This window comes from Euprymna scolopes, chromosome 20, assembly GCF_053919585.1.
Source record: "Euprymna scolopes isolate OS-2025 chromosome 20, ASM5391958v1, whole genome shotgun sequence".
Lineage (NCBI taxonomy): Eukaryota > Metazoa > Mollusca > Cephalopoda > Sepiida > Sepiolidae > Euprymna > Euprymna scolopes.
In genome coordinates, this window is record NC_136501.1 from 1,036,279 (window position 1) to 1,055,017 (window position 18,739).

Genomic DNA, 18,739 nt, shown 5'->3' on the forward strand with positions numbered 1-18,739 from the left:
AAAACAATATTCTTACCCGTAAATGATCTTGTTCTTCGAGAAATTTCTCTTTCAAAGCTTCTTTGCGCCATTCTTGTTTGTTGTTCAAAATGAAGTTAAGCAATTTTTCTTTGTCGCGCAAAGGTTCTTCGTACAACTGCAATCAAAAAAATGTTTTTGCATGAAAAATATCAGTTCGATCTCGCAAGACTCATCCACAAGGAATTTTATCAGGGGCCACCAGAATCAACAGATTAAACTATCCCTGTAATGATCCAGTCTCTGTCGATTTTGTGGTGGGAGTTTAGTTCTGTGCAGTTCTAGGAGGTTCACCCTAAGAATTATGTATATAAAATACGTTTGGAAGGCTAGAAAACAACGCATTTCAAAATATAAGCAACGCTTCTAATGCAGGTAACATTTCTATAATTCACTGTGCGCGGCTAACCCGACACCTTGTTGATGACTGTTTTTGAAAATCATACCGTTATAAGAGCAGCCGACTAACACTCTTACACGCGGATTCCACTAAGCGGACAAGAAAAAAGAGAAAAAAATAATAGACTTTTATTGACAAGAATGTTTATCATCGAAATATCTGACTAAACAAATTAATTTGTTTATAAAAAAAAAAATGCGTCGTTTTCTAGCCTTCTAACGTATTTTATATACGTAATTCTTAATTTCAAAATATATGTAACGCTTCTAATGTAGGTAACATTTCTATAATTAACATACGTTATATTTTGATTTTAAGATAAAAAGAAATATAATCAATCTGATACGAATTATTAGATCAATAACGTATTTCATTATCTCTTGATCACGTTTACATCTAAGCAAAAAAAAAAATCAAGAAATAATTAAACTTATAACAAAAGATCAATTTAGAGTCACAACTAATATACAAAACGTTGGCGCCAACAATGCTATATTTAAAGAATGGCAGTCATGTTTAATTAAAGATGTCCGACAATTCCGTATCGATTCATCAGAAATGGTTCGTGTGTAATAGTGCTGATTTTGATTAGAGAATCGTAGAACTGTAAAAAGGTATTGCTTGTTATTAAATATGTCATATAGTACAATTTGTTTCATTAAAAAGGCACACATATAATAGTACTACATTTTGATAAAAAATATAGCACAAATATATATAAGGAATATAGCTAGAAATGGCACAAAATACAACAAGCCTATTTATAAAATAGCACACACATAAAAAAATGGTATATAACATAATTAGTGTGGTTCGAAATGGACAGCATGCATGGAATAATGTTACATTTCTTATGAAATCAGCAAGTGGCAATATTTTAATAAGCTTGATTCTCAAAGACTTGTGGCGTAGTGGATAAAGTACTTGGTAAAGTTCAATCGCAAGTTATATTCTTCTGGAGGTTGACATTGTCTCAACTCCCTCTATCGCCCCTCTGGCAGACTGTGGCGCTATCTCAACCCACGCATACAAAATCGTAAGCATACACGCACAGACATTAATGAATACAGAGATACACAACTCATTAATTCTTCCTCATTATCGTCTGCTTATCAAAAACGAATGTATAAATTAATTCATTTAAATATTAACTTTTCTCGTTGAACTTTCTTTCTACTATGAAAACAAATGAACAATGATTCTTATTAATCACTTTTAATCAAATATAATTTGTATAATTGATTTAATTACGATTTTCAGATTAATGGATAATAATTTAATGGATAATAATTTAATGGATAATAATTCACGACACTTTATTTATCGACTTTAACTTCTTCGGTATCTCAGCTAAAGAATCTTCTTTGTTTTACTAACACTTTAAAAATATTAACAAACATTTTGTTTTCCTATTGATGTAAACTTCCAATTTAAATATATATTAAAATACGATTTAACGGTTAAACGAGTGTGAAATTTTTTTTTTAATAAATTGCTATTTATTAAAAAAAAATTGAATTTTTTTTTCAAATTTTCAAATATAATAAAATATTCATCTTTAGGAAATTGGACAGTTGTTTGTTTTTTTTTTTTTGTTGTTTTGTTTTCTTTTTATTCCTCTTATATGTCATGGTGGTGATAAGTCCTGGCATGATTTGAGGTGCTTGGAATTAAGTCAAAATGATGTTTATATGTCCGATTACAGTTTTTGGCGCCTCTCAAACGCATGTGTAAATTCACTGTTTAAAACACTTGATAATAATTTAAGATTTAACGGCGAGAAATGCCAGACGAGTGTTAAATTGTTTTGAATAAATATTGCTATTTATTAAAAATAAAATTGAATTTTTTTCTTCAAATTTTTGAATCACCATCATAGCATATAAGAAGAAGGAAAAGAACAACTGTCCAATTTCTTGAAGATAAATATTTTAATATTTGAAAATTAAAAATAAAAAAAATCAATTTTATTTTTTATTCCATTTATTTTATTCCATTTTCCCCCCAACTAAGGCACAGTGCCACTTTGATGTTGGGACAGTAGTTGCAAGGATACTATGTAGGGAGTCGAGCAGCAAGATGTCTATTCACATTACACTTGAACTTCTGCATGTCAGTACAGTTGGGAAAACATGAACCCGGAAGGGAGTTCCAGAGTCTAGTAGTTCTTGGGAAAAAAACTATTAGAGTAGAAAGCCTTTTTACATCTAGAGATCTCTTCTGTGTAGGGGTGGGACTTTGCTGCTTGTCGAGTTTGTCAGGGATATTTATGTCGAAGGAGTACAAGGTTTTGTAGTTCGTCAAAGCATCCAACGTTAAAATACTTGTAAAACAGGCAGAGGGATGCAACATTTCATCGATGAGACAGAGGTTGAAGTTTAGATGCCAGTTCAGGACCTATCAGGTTGGCATCTTTCTTTTGAACCCTGTCCAGGAGCGAGAGATTAGTAGCAGATGCACCAGCCCAAATGTGACAATAATACTCCATACATGGGCGAATGGTGGCCTTGTAGAGGTACAGGATACTCTTGTGTAAGTAACTTTCTAGTACGGCAGAGAGAGCCCACCTTCCTCACAACAGCCTTGGCAATACTCTCAATGTATCGATTCCAACTAATGTTCCATGTGAACGTTAAGCCGAGGAGTTTGAAAGAAGTAGCAATATTAATTAAAAATAATTTCCAAGCCGTCTGGTCTTTCTAACCATTAAACCTTAAATTATTATCGAGTGTTTCCTTTTATATATTAAAAGATCGCTTTTGTGAGTTTATGCTTTTAAATTCATTATTTTGCTTGCGTTTCTCTCGCTTTCACACATTTAAGTATTAAACTTAAAAACAGTTTTCACTAGAAGTGTCTCTTTAAAATCGGCTCTCTCCAAAAACACTACCCCTAAATTGGAACCCCTAAAGAGGGGACTTGCAAAAATCCACACCGGTGCACAATTCACCATTGCCAACTCTCACATTCCAGTTAGAATGGTACTCATACAAATAGAGGGATTGCATGGTCATTTTAATGTTTTTCGTAACAAATAAAAGGCATAAAATATTCCAACCTCAGCGATATTTTTCTTCAGTTGTTCCAAATGTGCTTCCATAGAAGATTTTTGTTCTCTGAGTAATTTCAATTCAACTTCAGTCTCTTTTTTTTCATTTTGAATTTCCTGGAGTTCCAAATGGGAATTCTAGAGAAAAAAAAAAAACAAAAAAAAAATACTTCGAGAAACAATTGAAAGAAATATTAAAGCCACATTTTCTTCCAAAGAAATGTTTAAAAAATAACAAAAACAGATAATCTTCAAATAAAGCCACTCAATGTCAATTCATGAATCGTATCTTCTGCTTGATGTGGATTGCGAACTCACGTGACTTATTTTTCGTCATTACTTCCGATCCAGGGCAAGTTGGTTGATGGACGCTTAACTGTTGAGAAATATCCAATCAAAAACATTTTCTCTCCACCTTCTCCTTGGCTTTCCTCTCCCTCTTTTGTCTTCTAACATACCCTCAAAGCATAACTTTGACAGGCCAGTGGTTAATCGTTTGACATGCCCCAAAAGTTTCAGAGTTTTACTTTTGATTTTATCAAATAGAAGGGGTCGGGAAGTAGTTTGACAGAGGGTGGATATTTTGTTGTTTTTTTTTTTTTTTCAATCAGGCGATGTCCTGTAATGAAACGCATTATGTGATTTTGAAACACCTCAATGTAATTGGCTAATTGTTTAGTCCATGTGATACAATCGAGGCCATATAAAATTACTGGGAGGATATAAATTAAATAAACTTTTACTTTAACAGTTATCAGCACTTTTTTTATTTTAGAATTATGCTGTGATTTTTGAAAGCCGCCCAACCCAGCCTGATTCTGTGTTTCAATGTCATCTCGTGATCACTGGAGAAAGTCAGTTTATGACCTAAATACATCAATTGGGTGACATGTTTGATGGGTTTACTGTGAATAGTCTTGTTTAGATTTAAACTGTGATTTAGCTGTAGACATACATTCTGTTTTCTCTTGGTTTATTTCTAATCCTATCTCCTTTGCATTCTTTACTAATACATTGACAAAAACTTGAAGTTTATGTGTGCATTCATTAACAAGAGCGATCTCATCAAAGTAGGAGAGGTTGAAGAGGATTTGTCGACCTATACAAAAATCGCTTTGGCAAGTTTTTTCTGTCTTAAACGTAACAGAACAGGATTGCTGAAAGTATATTTCCTTGCTTGACGCCCTTTCTGATGTTTACAGAGAGGCTAAACCCAAGGTCACTCAATATATCTGTTCTAACCCATGTTCCCTGTGAACGTTAAGCCGAGGAGTTTGAACAAAGTACTTTCAGGTAATGTATCATTAGTCATAGCTATTAGTGGTTAAGAAAGTTTCTTGTAATTATTAAAGGAAAGAAGCTTAGTCTTAGCAGCATTGAATGTTACCATCCATTTTTGTCCTCATTCCACAACAAACTGGAGGTCTTCCTCTAGGCTTTCCACTATTGTCTTGGATACGTGTTCATTTGTTTTCCCCTCGTGCCTGTTATAGAACGTGGTGTTATCGGCAAATATGCCCATCTCAGAGACAATTTTATCGGGGAGGTCATTTATGAATACCAGGAATAATAAAGGTCCAAGGATTGACTCCTGAGGTACACCCGCATTTATATCATATTGATTTGATGTACAACCATTGAGGACAACCTGGATTCTTCTCTTATTTAAGAAGGACTTAATTATGTTGTCCAGTAATACCCTAGGATCTGATTTTCATGAAAAGCCCATCATGCCATACCCCGTCAAAAGCCTTAAATATATCTAGGGCTACTTCCCTCCCCTCCCCCGCCTTATCCAATGCATGGTATATATGTTCAGAGATTACAGTTAGGATATCTGCAGTAAAATGGGCTTACCTAAATCTATGTTGATGGTCGGACAGAAGTTTTGCAACTGTAAGGTGGTGGACTAGAGCTTGATTAATTATAGATGCAAATATTTTGTTTTCTTGAGGCTTATTGTCAGACCAAACTTGCTACAGGCATGGGTGAGGGAATCAATGAGTTGAGGGCTTCCTCAGAATGGGCAGCTAATGCTGCATCATCCGTAAACAGCATTTTCCTGATAATTGATATCATGCGGACTTTAGTTTAGGCACGTAGATAGGCCAAGTTGAAAAGTGGGCTTCCATCTCCTTTTGTGTGAATATAGATGCCAACTTCAGTTTCATTAAAAGCCTATAGTAGCAGAAGTGAGAAAAATATGCCAAAAAGTGTTGGGGCAAGAACACAGCCCTATTTCACACCACTGAGGATGGGGAAAGGTTGTGAAAGTTATCCATTGAACTTCATGGAGCCCTTAATGTCTTCATGGAAGAAGGTTATCATCCTCAGGAGCTTGGGGGAACATCCTATTTTTTGTACTCGTGCGAAGAGGCCGCTCTTGCTACCTTGGTCAAATGCCTTTGTAAAATCAATGAAAGTGAGGTACAATGGTTTCCTTTGCTCTCGGCGTTTCTTCTGTAGTTGTTGTAAGGAAAATGCCAGGTTGACAGTTGACCTTTCTACTCTAAAGCTACACTGTGCCTCTGGGTAAACTCTTTCCACAAGAGCAAGGGTGCTGACGTCAATCAGAAACCAAAGCCATTATGTGGTTGCAGTCGTGAGTCTATCCAATCGTAAATCTGCTGTTCCTATCGGAAATGACCCTGGTATAAGAGTAACCTGTTACAAATACAGCCACAAACAAAGATATGGAACTCATTGCTACTGATGTGGCAAGGCTGAGCACTGGACCCAGGACAGTTCGAGAAATGAATAAGGGAGACATCAGCGCCAGCCTACTTCCCCACCAAGATGTAAATGCAGTGCTCCCAGAGATTGTCATATAGATTGATGGAATGCAGTGTTCTGCATTAATTAACACAAGATGCTTACCTATAATAATAGATCCAAATCGATGTCGATCCTGGAAGACAGCAAAAGTGGATGGCCTGACTATTGGAGGCTCGTCTTGCATATGCTGCGGTAGAGGAGAAGTCATTATTTCAACAAATAAACTATGTTAGGATCGATGCTCTAGTGGTGCATGGGATTTAATCTGTTGTTAGGAGTCGACGTGATAAAAGCATTTGGAGGCATCACTGTTGGGCCTATGGGTGCAGTCCGGGTTGGTGTCAGGAAAGTCTCAATGTGTGTGGCTATCTCTATCAGTAAACCGCATACCAGATGGTAGAGGTCAATGGAAATAAGTACTGTCTGACACATTTGGGGTTTGGCTTGCAGGTGGCTATCCTCATTATGAAGATTATCGTTAGCAGGGTGCTATCACTGGAGGAAGCTGTAGACAGCACTACATCGGTTTATATCGAGGATATCTTTGTTGACGACATTTAGCTCGATTTGGGTTAGAAAGGCCCAAAATAGCTTGGGGACGGCACACGCATGCTGGGATTTACAGTCTTAAGAAAGCATAGTGTCCTGCGCTGAAAACAAGAGAATGCAATCACAGAAATTTCCAATGTCATAACATGATGGACTGTATTTTCCTTGTGTGGAAAGCTCATAGGGAACCTCCCAGTATGTGCGTGACTGCATGTGGTATGCGGAGTAATAAAGAGAAGAGCCTGTTCAATCACAAACGACTGGAATGACAAAGTGACAGACTCCCTACTCTGGCATATGATGTGTGAGACTGTGGACACTATAAAACAGAATGATCCAGCTTGTGGGGACTGGTGTATGGGCAGTAGTGCGCTAGCAACCAGAGTGACATTAGAAAGAGGTGGAACTGTGGTGAAGGATGCTTGTTGTCTGCAACCTGAGAATGATGCACAGCATATTAATCTTGCTGAAATGGATGCCGTGTTGAGGGGAATTAACTTGTTGCTCCAGTGGCAGACCAAGGTGTTGCACATAAAGAGAGACTCTGTGTGTGTACACAACCGGGTGTCAGATACTCTTAGCGGGAAAGCGCGAGTTCACACCAAGACTGCCAGTGAGATACTCATTAGAAGACGACAAAATACCCTAAAATAATTGGTGAAGGAATATTCACAACATGGCTGATCAATCGATGTGTGTACCGCAACGAGAGTTCAATACCATGAAGAAGAATGCAGCCTAGATTATGGCCATTCACAGAAACAGTGGACATCCAGGAGTGTGACACACTGCTTATATTGCCTGAAGATTTTGCCCTGCGACGACAAAAGCAGCAGTCAGATTGGCGTGGAATGCCAATCTATAGATCCAGAGTCAGTTCACTGGAAGAAACGAAAACTGGAGGTAAGCAGTGATTGGCAATGGTTGGGAATGGATACACCAAGGTGCTTACCATTTCCTAATTATCACAGATTGTGGTCTATGGCGATTTTCAGTTTTAAGACAATTAGTACGGCAGATATCGGAAACTATAATTTGCCAACTAGAAGTTGTCTTTTTTTTAACATAGCCCACCTCTCGAACTACTGACAGATTATGACACAACCTTCTGCAGCAAAGAATTCAGGGCGTTTGCAGATGAATGGGGTGTGAACTTTAGATTTCACTGTGCATATGCCTCGGCCAGGAATGGCATAGCAGAGCAATGTCATTGCACTGTGAAACAGATCATGGCTAGAATGCACTGTTCCATATATGAGGTTGTCCACTGGTACAACGTGACTCCAAAAGACAAAAAGTCATTTTTGACCAAACCAGCCAAAGCCATATACCAGTACAAAGTCCGGGTAAAAGGAGTCAATGTTATGCCACCAGTAGCAGGCCAACCCTAACCCTACCAAATTGGAGTCTATATGTGGGTGAAGGCATCAAAGAGTTGTTGTACTATGAGATTTAGCCAGGGTTGGATAACTGAGATAATTAGTCCACAATTCATCTTGGTAAATGGGATGCCTCGACATGTGAAGGACCTGCGCCCCTGATATAGTGTACTCTCGTCAGAAGATTCCAAGAGCACAACATCTTCAGAGAGTGGGTCAGAAAGTCTAATACTTGAATGATGAAACAAATTCGGAAGATGGTCATGAAGCAGGAGTGGAAGACGCGCACACTCCTGATGAAGCCCACAGTTCTGAAAAGGCCACACAATTGCGAAGAAGCACCCAATAAAGACGACTACCACCGAGATGCAGCCTATGAAAGCATGAGATCAGGGAGGAGTGTCTCAACAATCATGGAAACAAGCATCCAATGGTGGCGTGTGCATATTTTAAAAGTCACCAACCCTCGAACTCGAAACCCAACCAAGGTGGCATATGCAAATTAGGACACGGTCGAATTTGGGCAAAAAAAAGCTGGTATTTCTTTCATTGACAAGAGCATTCTTTTGTTGTTAACTCAGAGTCGTTTTGAATGTATGATTAATTTGCATGTCGGTGGGAAGAAAGAAAGATGGATTTTCTACGTACGCCAAAACAAGGAAAGAAAAAGGATTGTCATTTTTTTTTTTTTTTTGTATGTGTTGAGAACATTGCAAGCTAAAGAAAAACTTTATTTTTAATAAACGAACATTTAAAAGTATTTGGTAATACTTTAATTTCAACACATCATTGGCATTATTTGGATTTGGTCTGATTCAGTTTGTCTGCTTTAAGGCATAATGAGCGTTTGACGGTTGCTAAATGCAAAAGTGCAACACATATCATAAATATACGTTATGGATGACTCACCTGAAGAGGTTTGACTTGTTTGTTTAAATTATCTACTTGTTCTTTGGTTTCATGGAGTTCTGCATGTAATGACTCTAACTCTTGGGCAGTATCGCAGGTGTGCTGGAAAACAAATACATACATATATATATATATATATATATAGAGAGAGAGAGAGAGAGAGAGAGAGAGAGAGAGAGAGAGAGATATTGGGATTACTATATAAATAGCAATATTTATATTTGTTTTGTAGTTTGTTTTTGCCTTGATTAGTAAACTCTTTCTCAAAGCTTTCTACCTACCTGTATATATATATATATATATATATATATATATATATATATATATATACGCGTGTTTCGAGGTCGTTACCTCGCGGCAGCATAGTTCAACTGTTTCTAGGGATCGAACCTCAGACCATGTTTACCACAGTCCGATGCCTTAACCGTTAGGCCACACACCCTAGATTAATTATACTGTTTATTTTTATCGCTTATAAATTAAGATTTGTTATTGTTGTTTTTTCAAGCGATACATACGGTTAATATTGGCTCCGCCTCGAAGCTCATTTTTTTATTTACTTAGAAAGTCGCCCATATGTATCGCTTGAAAAAACAACAATAACAAATCTAAATTTATAAGCGATAAAAATAAACAGTATAATTAATCTAGGGTGTATGGCCTAACGGTTAAGGCATCGGACTGTGGTAAACATGGTCTGAGGTTCGATCCCTAGAAACAGTTGAACTACGCTGACGAGAAGTAATGACCTCGAAACACGCGTGTACGTAGATTACTGTTTTAAAAATAATAAATAAATAAAAATGTTATATATACGTCCAAACAAATTAAAAGGGCAACTTTCTAAGTAAATAAAAAAATGAGCTTCGAATGTCTCGTGTGTGTCGCGGGGTTCGAATCGTTCGACTGGTAGTAATCGTGACACTCTGCACTGAAGAATCCGAAAGGATGAAACACTAGTGTCTGTAGGTATTTAATTATTATAGTAAAAAAATAATTATGACAGCCCCTTTAAGAAATTCGTTTCTTATCGTTGAGCACTTTCAGTTGAATTAAAAGTCGGTCAATTTAGCTCTTATGCGTAGATCATCGTATAACGATTTGATCACTGTCTGTCTGACGTAATGAACATTTAAATTAAAATGTTTAAAATTCAACGCTATTTCACACGGTTAATGGTAGCCGAATGGATACGGCCTCCGCTAATCGAGCCAGAGATGTCTCATGTCGCGGGGTTCGAATCGTTCGACTGGTAGTAATCGTGACACCCTGCAGTCCTGCACTGAAGAATCCTGAAAGGATGAAACAACACTAGTGTCTGTAGGTATTTAATTATTATAGTAAAAAAAATAATTATATATATATATATATATATATATATATATATATATATATATATATATTTATAAAGAAGTGAACCACTGAACCATCGCGTAAATTCAATCAACTAAAAAATGGAAAACGGGGTGAGGAAAAGAAAAAAAATATAATGGGGCAAGTTATATGTACAATTCAATAAAATAAATAAGTCGATTAAAAAACGATCGTTAAAATACACCCAAAGCGCTTTTCGTTCAGACTAACGATCGTTTTATAATCGACTTATTTATTTTATTGAATTGTACATATAACTTGCCCCATTATATTTTTTTTTCTTTTCCTCACCCCGTTTTCCATTTTTTAGTTGATTGAATTTACGCGATGGTTCACTTCTTTATAATTATTCTAAAATTTTGCTAATCGAACAAAGTTATATATATATATATGCGCGTGTGTGTTGGGACGATTAATCGGAATCAGAAAAATTGAGACTTTTGATGATATCGGAATCAGACAAATTTGTGCCTATTTCCCGATGCCAAAAGCGATTCTTTTAATTATCGTTTTAATTTGATTTTGTTTAAAATAAAATCTCCCACTGCTTTTGGTAATAATGAAATAACAAACATTTATTGATTTTAAAATACCAGTAAAACTAAAATCTATAGCCCCCCCCACATGTGTGTTTTCTGTTTGAAAAAATATATGCACATTTAACGTGTGTGTTTTTTAAGGTAATTAGGAAAAAAATAGTAATTTTATAGTTAAATATTTCGAAATTTATAAAGAATCGGAACCGGTAACTGTATTGGAATCAGGAATTAAGTATGGAATCGATAATTGTATCGGAATCTGGAAAAATATTGGAATCGTCCCATCACTAATATATATATATATATATATATATATATATATATATATATATATATATATATATATATTTTTTTTTTTTTTTTTTCTTCATCATATTCCCTCTGCTTCACTTTTTGGTATCAAGTAAGATCTTTGACTTGTTGTTTTATCAAATACTTTTGTATGCAAAATCCGATCCCGCATTTTGCTAATTCCTACCCTCTGATATGAAGGAAAATATTTCTTCGAAACTCTGCGGATTAAGGACTATCCACTTATCTAGTGTTTACTTTTCAGATTAAATATGTTTTTAACTCATTTCAAAGTGTTTTTAACGTTTTATTAACTGTTTGCTCTTATGTATATATATATATATATATATATATATATAATATTAACTAAAAGATAAGGAATAAAGGGTACATATAATTTTGTTATCACATCAGATCAATAAGGAAAAAAAATAAGGGAGAAAGAACTTCTTTAAGCCATGGTATTTCGAAGCTAAATGTTTCTCATCAGAAGAGGAAAAAAAACAGCATTATACAAAATATATATAGAAAAACTGGTTACAACATTTAGATTAGAAATGAAAGGAATATATAATTCAAGATATATTTGGGAAGAAATGAAAAACAAGAATCAAACACCTTATATTATAAGTAGTTGGAAAGAATTAAGCGTACATAGGGAGGTACAAAAATGTGAAAAATATATAAAAATAATACAAAAAATATTTAAGGAAATATAAAAAAAATATATAAAGATATAAGAAACATAAGAAAAAAATAAACATTAAAAAAATGTAGAAAAATATTAAAAAAAAAGCATACAAGTATGAGAACTAAGGACCGGAAGAAATAAAAGGGAACATAAAATAAGAAAATAAAAGACAAAAAGAAAAACAGATAAAAAAATGTGGAGGCAGAAAAAGCAGGAGATACGGATTTACATATAAGAAGGAAACTTTTACAGTTTTGACAAGCTTCTTGGCTTGACCTTTACTTCTGATATGAAATGGAACACGTACATCAAGTCTGTTGCCAGGGTCGCTGGAAAGATAGTGGGTTCCTTCTACCGCTCGAGAAGATATCTCACTACTGATGCAGTTCTCTATCTATATAAAAGCCAAGTACGTCCAAGGATGGAATACTGCTGCCATATCTGCGCAGGAGCTGCTAAAAATAGCCTATCCTGCCTTGACAGAGTACAAAATAGACTTTGTGGCTTAGTGGGGGGTGCCCTTTTCTCTTCCCTGCAACCTCTCTCCCACAGAAGAGACGTTGCGAGCCTGTCTTTGTTTTATCGTTATTTCCATGGCAAGTGCTCGTCTGAGCTCCAATCTCTGGTCCCCCCCTCGCCAATCTTTTACGAAAAACACCCGTCTAGCTGAAGCCACTGTCAAAAATTTTCCCCACTCTCTATCTGTGCCTAAATCAAAACGTAGATTCCATGAACAAAGCTTCTTTCTTAGAAGAGCACGCCAGTGGAACTCTGTTCTGTCTGCCTGTTTCCCACCTGACTACAACTTGGATGTCTTCAAGTCCAACATTAACAAATTCCTGATGAACTGCCCCCTTAAGTAGACACTTTATGAAATCTCAACACTAACGTACAACGTACTGTACATGCAATAACCCTTATCCCTGAGTGGCTTCCGGGCCTTGATAAGTGGTGACCTCCTTGTAAAAAATGAAAATAAAATAAAAAAATAATATTAATAGTAAGTAAAGAGAAAAGAAAATAGAAAAAATATTTTGCTCTCGTTCTGTGAGTCATGACTTGGTAGAAGTTCTAAGTAATTCGCGATTGTATTTTTGAGTGTCATCCGCACTGAGAATTAAACCTTCACCCTTCAGAAGTGTGTAACTTTCACAAATAGATTTTATCAAGTACTCTATCCACTACGCCACGGGTCTTTGCAAAAAATCCTCTCAGATTCTTGAGTTGGACAAGATACACCTGAAAAAGATCAAAGGCTACATCTACCAAATCGTGAAAATGTCACTCAAGATGTGAACAGTAGTTTGAATAATCCAAATAATATGAATAATCAATCAATTTTGTAAAGAAAACCCTAAAGCATTTTATTGGCATCCAGATAGTTTAAGATGCACCCCTTTTTAGGGAGCTGTACTTTTTTTCATATTGAAAACTGATCGCGTGTTTAATTTTGCTCACATAAGTAAGCAAGTAGATAGGAACAATGTTACCTATGTCTAGGATAGAGAAGAAAGTCCTGGATTATCGGAGAGACTTGTTGTCACTCAAATTCAGTATTTAAAAAAGCCTCAATCTGGCTGAAAAATGTCAACCATGTTATATTATAACCTTTATCCTTGAGTGGCCCTTTGCCTTGATAAGTGGTAAGAAAATACAACTGAAGCTAATTTTTGACAAATTTTTCCTACTTGCGATATTTTCTCCATTTCGTAATTCTTTTCTTCCAGGTTACAAGAAAGTTCTTTTAGTTTTTCTTGGTAGACTTCAATTTGGCAGCACTTTTCCTGATGTTCGTTTTGGGTTTTCTCAATCTTGGATGTCAGCTCACCCAAAATCGTCTGCGCCTGCGATTTTTCTGAATGGATCTGCTGTACCTCCTAAACCAAAAGAAAACAAAAAAAGATGGAAATCTGTGAGCAAAACTGCTTTTTCATATTCGTTAATTTTATATGATATAATTCTAGGTTATTAGCTGATGAGCGCAAGTGACCTGAGAAAGCTTCAGGTGTTCAATCATTAAAGTTTGCATCGCATCCTTCGTGTTCCTTGCCAGCAGTTAATCTCAAAATCTGTTTTTCGTTTCTCACTGCAACATATTCTCTTTGAAGCAAACTTTCCTCTCAATACGTCTTCATTGGTTCGATCACGTTCTTTGTCATCATCCAGATGATTTCATCCGTAACGTCATCGAACCAGCCTCTCCTAAAGATTGGAAAAAAACGATGCAGAGATCAGCTGAAAACCTAGTTCAGCACAGTGAAACTCAGTTGATCCTGGACCCTCGCCTTTTGCTATTATTTGGTTAACACTTGTATCTTCTACTGTGGTGGAATATCACGCCTGGTCAGCATTCGTTCAGCAAATTATCTATGTCTTTTTATTTTTATTTTTTATTACATTTTCACCCCAAACAAGGTACATTGCCACTTTGGTGTAGGGGGTACTATCAGGGACAACACCTACTGGGGTACTATGTAGGGATGTGGGTAGCAAGATGTCGGTTCACGTTACACTTGAACTTCTGCACGTCAGTACTGTTGGGGAAGCAGGGACCTGGAATGGAATTCCAAAGTCTAGCGGTTCTGGGGAAGAAACTATTGGAGTAGAAAGATCTTTTACATCTAGGGATCTCTACAGTGTGGGGGTGGGATTTAGCAGCCTGTCGGGTTTGTCGAGGGTGCTCACGTCGTGGGGGCACAAGTGATTGCAGTTCGTTAGCTATATTGCAATGTACAATTGACCCTAAAATCGAAGTGTCTGATTGGAAACCGGCAGTTTTTTTGGTTGACTCTTCCTTTATATCTGCACCTTTACCAACCATTCAGACAGAAACTGTCTGTGCTCATATATTCTCACAAAAACTCATGACTACACCAACAATTGCAGAACCAACGACTGTTGTGTTTGGACAGGATTAGGGAAGCAATATGAAGCCAACTAAACTCCTTAAATAAGATAACTCAAACGTAAGTAATTTTATGAGAAAGCTATAAAAATCTACGATGAAAAAATAATTTTAATTGCCACATCATAAAATCATATTCTCTATGGATTTTGGGAGTCGTCATTATTGGGAGTTACCAGTTTTGGGAATCCTTACTTTGGGGAGTCATCACCTTTTTGGGGGGCTACATTTGGGAGTGTTTATTTGGGATGAGTCAGTTTAGAGAAATATTTTTAGTGAAAACGGTTTTAGGTTTGTATTTAAATGTGAGAGAATGAGAGACGTGTTATTTCATAAAACAAAGTAAATAAAGAGTTCGGACGCATTCACAAAAGGGATATTTTATGTTTAAGAATAGATCATTACAGCAATACGAGAAGCATAATTTTACAAATTATATTCAATTCAACGTTGTTAATAAGAGTCAGTGTTCATTGTTTTTTTATATTAAAGTAAAGTTCGACGAGAAGGTTGGGAATATTTATATAGATCAGCAGACGATAAAGAAGCGCTAAATATTGTGTGTGTCTGTGTGTTAGCTAACATACGTGTGAGATGAGGCATGGCAGCAGTCCCAGGGCTCAATGGAAAGGGTCCAAAAACTCTGGTCAACTCTTTCACCAAAGAAAAATCTATCTTTTTATATCCACCCTCTAGTTTGAAAAACATGCCAGCTATGCATATCTTATTTTAGGAATGCACGCTTCCCATTGGCCAGGTTAATTCTTTATATATGTGCTGCCTCCTTGAGTCAGGCGACCCAAGGAAGCAGCACATGTGCTACAAAAAAGAAAAATTACTAAGCAGAGTAAGCCTAGATTTTAATAGCATTTGGGAGCCTCTAATTATAGAAAAAAACAAATATTGTACACACCAAAATTTTGGCGATAAAAGGGAGATAATCCCTTATCGAGCAGTATTAGAGTTGCCTCTCCTTTGTCAATCAATTTTTTTCACAAATTCGAAACTAAAACCATAAAATAAATACTAACTCACAAAATACGAAAATATCTATGGAGCCAATCACTTTTCTCTTTTCTTTTCCAAACAACAACCAACATGCCTAATGATGGATGGAGGACAATCTGATCAAAACGTTGCACAAATAAAACTCAAGATGAGAACAATAGTCCGATCAATACAAGTAATATAAATAATCACTCCGTCATCTAAAAAATTCGGAACATTAATAATTTGTGACTATTTTTCTTTTTCTAGCCAGAAGGATGCATAGAGCCAATGTGCAGAGACGAATATGCATACTTTGTATGTAATAGCCGACGAGTCAACATCCGGTTAGAAATTTATTATTTTATTCATAAATCCCCACACAAACTTGACAAGGTCCCCTCTGGGGAAACCAATCTTAGAAAAACAATCAAGCAGGTCGATAAACCATTACTTCGTATAAATTCAGTTGTTTTCCTCTACATACATGTATAAAACTATTGAAGGTTTATTATTATAAACTATATTATTTATTGCGTTATTTTTTTTACTAATGTATGAGTGATGAGACACAAATTTGAAGAACTAAATGAAAGAAAACGATTATATAAAGTATAATCAATATAAATGCTTTATTTAACCATATTTAACTGAACGAATTGCTATAAGCTGAGGAGAGATTAATTTTATACGATTAAGTCTGTTTCAGTAGCATCCTTTATTTTGAATTTCGCACTTTGTTTATATTGTTCGGTCGAAGCAAGGAAAATAATTCTGGGCAAATAAACTAGGGTACAACTTTAGGGTACAAAGAGTTATCTCCCTTTAAAAAGATTTTTCCAGATGGATTTATTTTATCCATCTAATACTTAAAATGCATATATAAAACAATAAGTTTTGTGTCCGGATAGTACATTATGATGAAATGCCTTAACAATTGGTACAAACCTTATTTTGTGCAGCTTATAGTGTCCGGTAGCAAACAATCAGAACAAAGAAAAGAAAAAATAGCTCCTATTTATATGCTTGCAATTTTGTGAAAGAACAAGATTTCTTGTCACCTCATATGCAAATGAGATGCTGTCGGTTTAAATAAAAAGTCTAGTTTTTCAGAGATTGAGTTGATCTGGATTTTGGAGTGGCAAGCTTTGGTAGCAGTGTGTCGGATTTAATCCCGGAAATGTTTAGTTGAAAGTGGAGCATAGTTAACAATCTATTTTGGAAAGTGCATAATAGTTAACAATCTATTTGGGAAAGTGCATAATAGTTAACAATCTATTTGGGAAAGTGCATAATAGTTAACAATCTATTTGGGAAAGTGCATAATAGTTAACACTTGATTATTTAACCACACAATGTAATTGATTGAAGTTCCTAATAGTTTCTATCATTTGTCTAATGAAAATAATAAAATGTTTGTTAAAATACAATTAAAAAAAAAAGATTTACCTGTTTCAGTTTGTTATTCTTTGATTCTGTTTTTTGAATTAAAGTTTGAAGAGAAGAAAATTCTTTCTGTTCATCTATAACAAATATCAAAATAATTCATATTATTCAATAAAACTTTTTTTTAAAACAAAAAACATCATTTATTATCATAGAAATGAACAAAAACCAATGTTATCATTTTCATTGTTTTAATCATGATATTTTGGATCTAATAGGTTCAGCCATTATCAACCAAGCTCCAACCCCTGTCCCATCACCACAATGTTACACCCCTGTGCTTATTTTACAAGTATTTTAATGGAATATGCTTTGATAAACACATTGCGCTTGTACCCCTTTGACGTACATACCTTCAAGAAATCCATTTAGCAACAAAATCCCATCCCTTCAATATTACATACTTGTGCCCATTTTACAAGTACTTTCATGCATTGTGCTTTGATGAACTCTTAGCCCCTTAATGTACATACCCCCAACCAACTCAACAAGCAGCAAAATCCCACCCCTTCAGTGTATAGAGGTCTGTAAATGCTGGAAAGCCTTTTACTCAAATATTTTCTTCCCTTGGACTGCTAGACTTTGGAATTCCCTCCTAGTTACCTGCTCCCATGACAGTACAAACATGTAGAAGATTAAATGTAATGTAAACCAACATCTTGCTTATCTCTTCACAAAGTCCCCTGTAGACATGGTCCCAAGTAGTAGCCCCTTACATTCAAGTGGCAATATGCCTTATTTGAGGTGAGCAACAGAATAATGTAGAAATATTAGGGGTAGTGGAGTAGATTTGACTACTACTACTACTACTACTACTACTACTACTACTACTACTACTACATCAGCATCATCATCAGCAGCAGCAGCAGGTTTTATATGGTGGCATGTGTTGGACGGCTTTTAGAAATTGACGTCCAAACAAATCTATGTTATGTTATCTTATGTTTATGAATTTTTGAAATGAGAATGATAATAGTACAAATCTCTGGCAAGGTCTTTATTTATCCCTCTTTCTCTCAAATTCATTCTTATCATATTTTCCCAGATTTTTTGTCCTTTCACTGACACCTTAACTGTTCTACATCTAATCTTTCAATGTGACTATATCAACAAAGTCTCTTGTTTTGCACACATTTTCCTATGCTGTTTAGATTTAATCTTCCTCTGAAGTCATCAGATCTAAGCCTGTGTTTAAGATTCACATTACACATCCATCATATCATTTCTCGCCATGCAGCACATATCCTCAACCCTCACTGGCAAGTTTAATTTTTATGCATGAACACATTGCGTGTACATGCCTGATAGATTTTTCTCTTGTTGTAAATTGTTGTAACACTCTGCTGGTTAGTAATGGCATAAATTCCCTAAGTTGTCTCCATCTACTCCCAACACTTTTTTTTTTGTTTAAATGGGAGTCACCGCTT

General features: G+C 35.6%; 1 protein-coding gene across 5 annotated transcripts in view; it reads right to left on the reverse strand.

Moving 5' to 3' along the window:
- The window catches only part of LOC145241281 (uncharacterized), a 292,029-nt gene that overhangs the window by 47,882 nt on the left and 225,408 nt on the right, over positions 1-18,739 (reverse strand). For all 5 annotated transcript variants that reach the window (XM_080104025.1, XM_080104023.1, XM_080104024.1 and 2 more), the window contains 5 exons: positions 17,316-17,389; positions 13,663-13,851; positions 9,080-9,181; positions 3,477-3,605; positions 17-136 (listed from right to left, as the gene is read on the reverse strand). In XM_080104025.1, the coding sequence (XP_079960151.1) occupies positions 17-136; positions 3,477-3,605; positions 9,080-9,181; positions 13,663-13,851; positions 17,316-17,389 (614 nt within the window). The remainder of the gene's footprint in view (positions 1-16; positions 137-3,476; positions 3,606-9,079; positions 9,182-13,662; positions 13,852-17,315; positions 17,390-18,739) is intronic.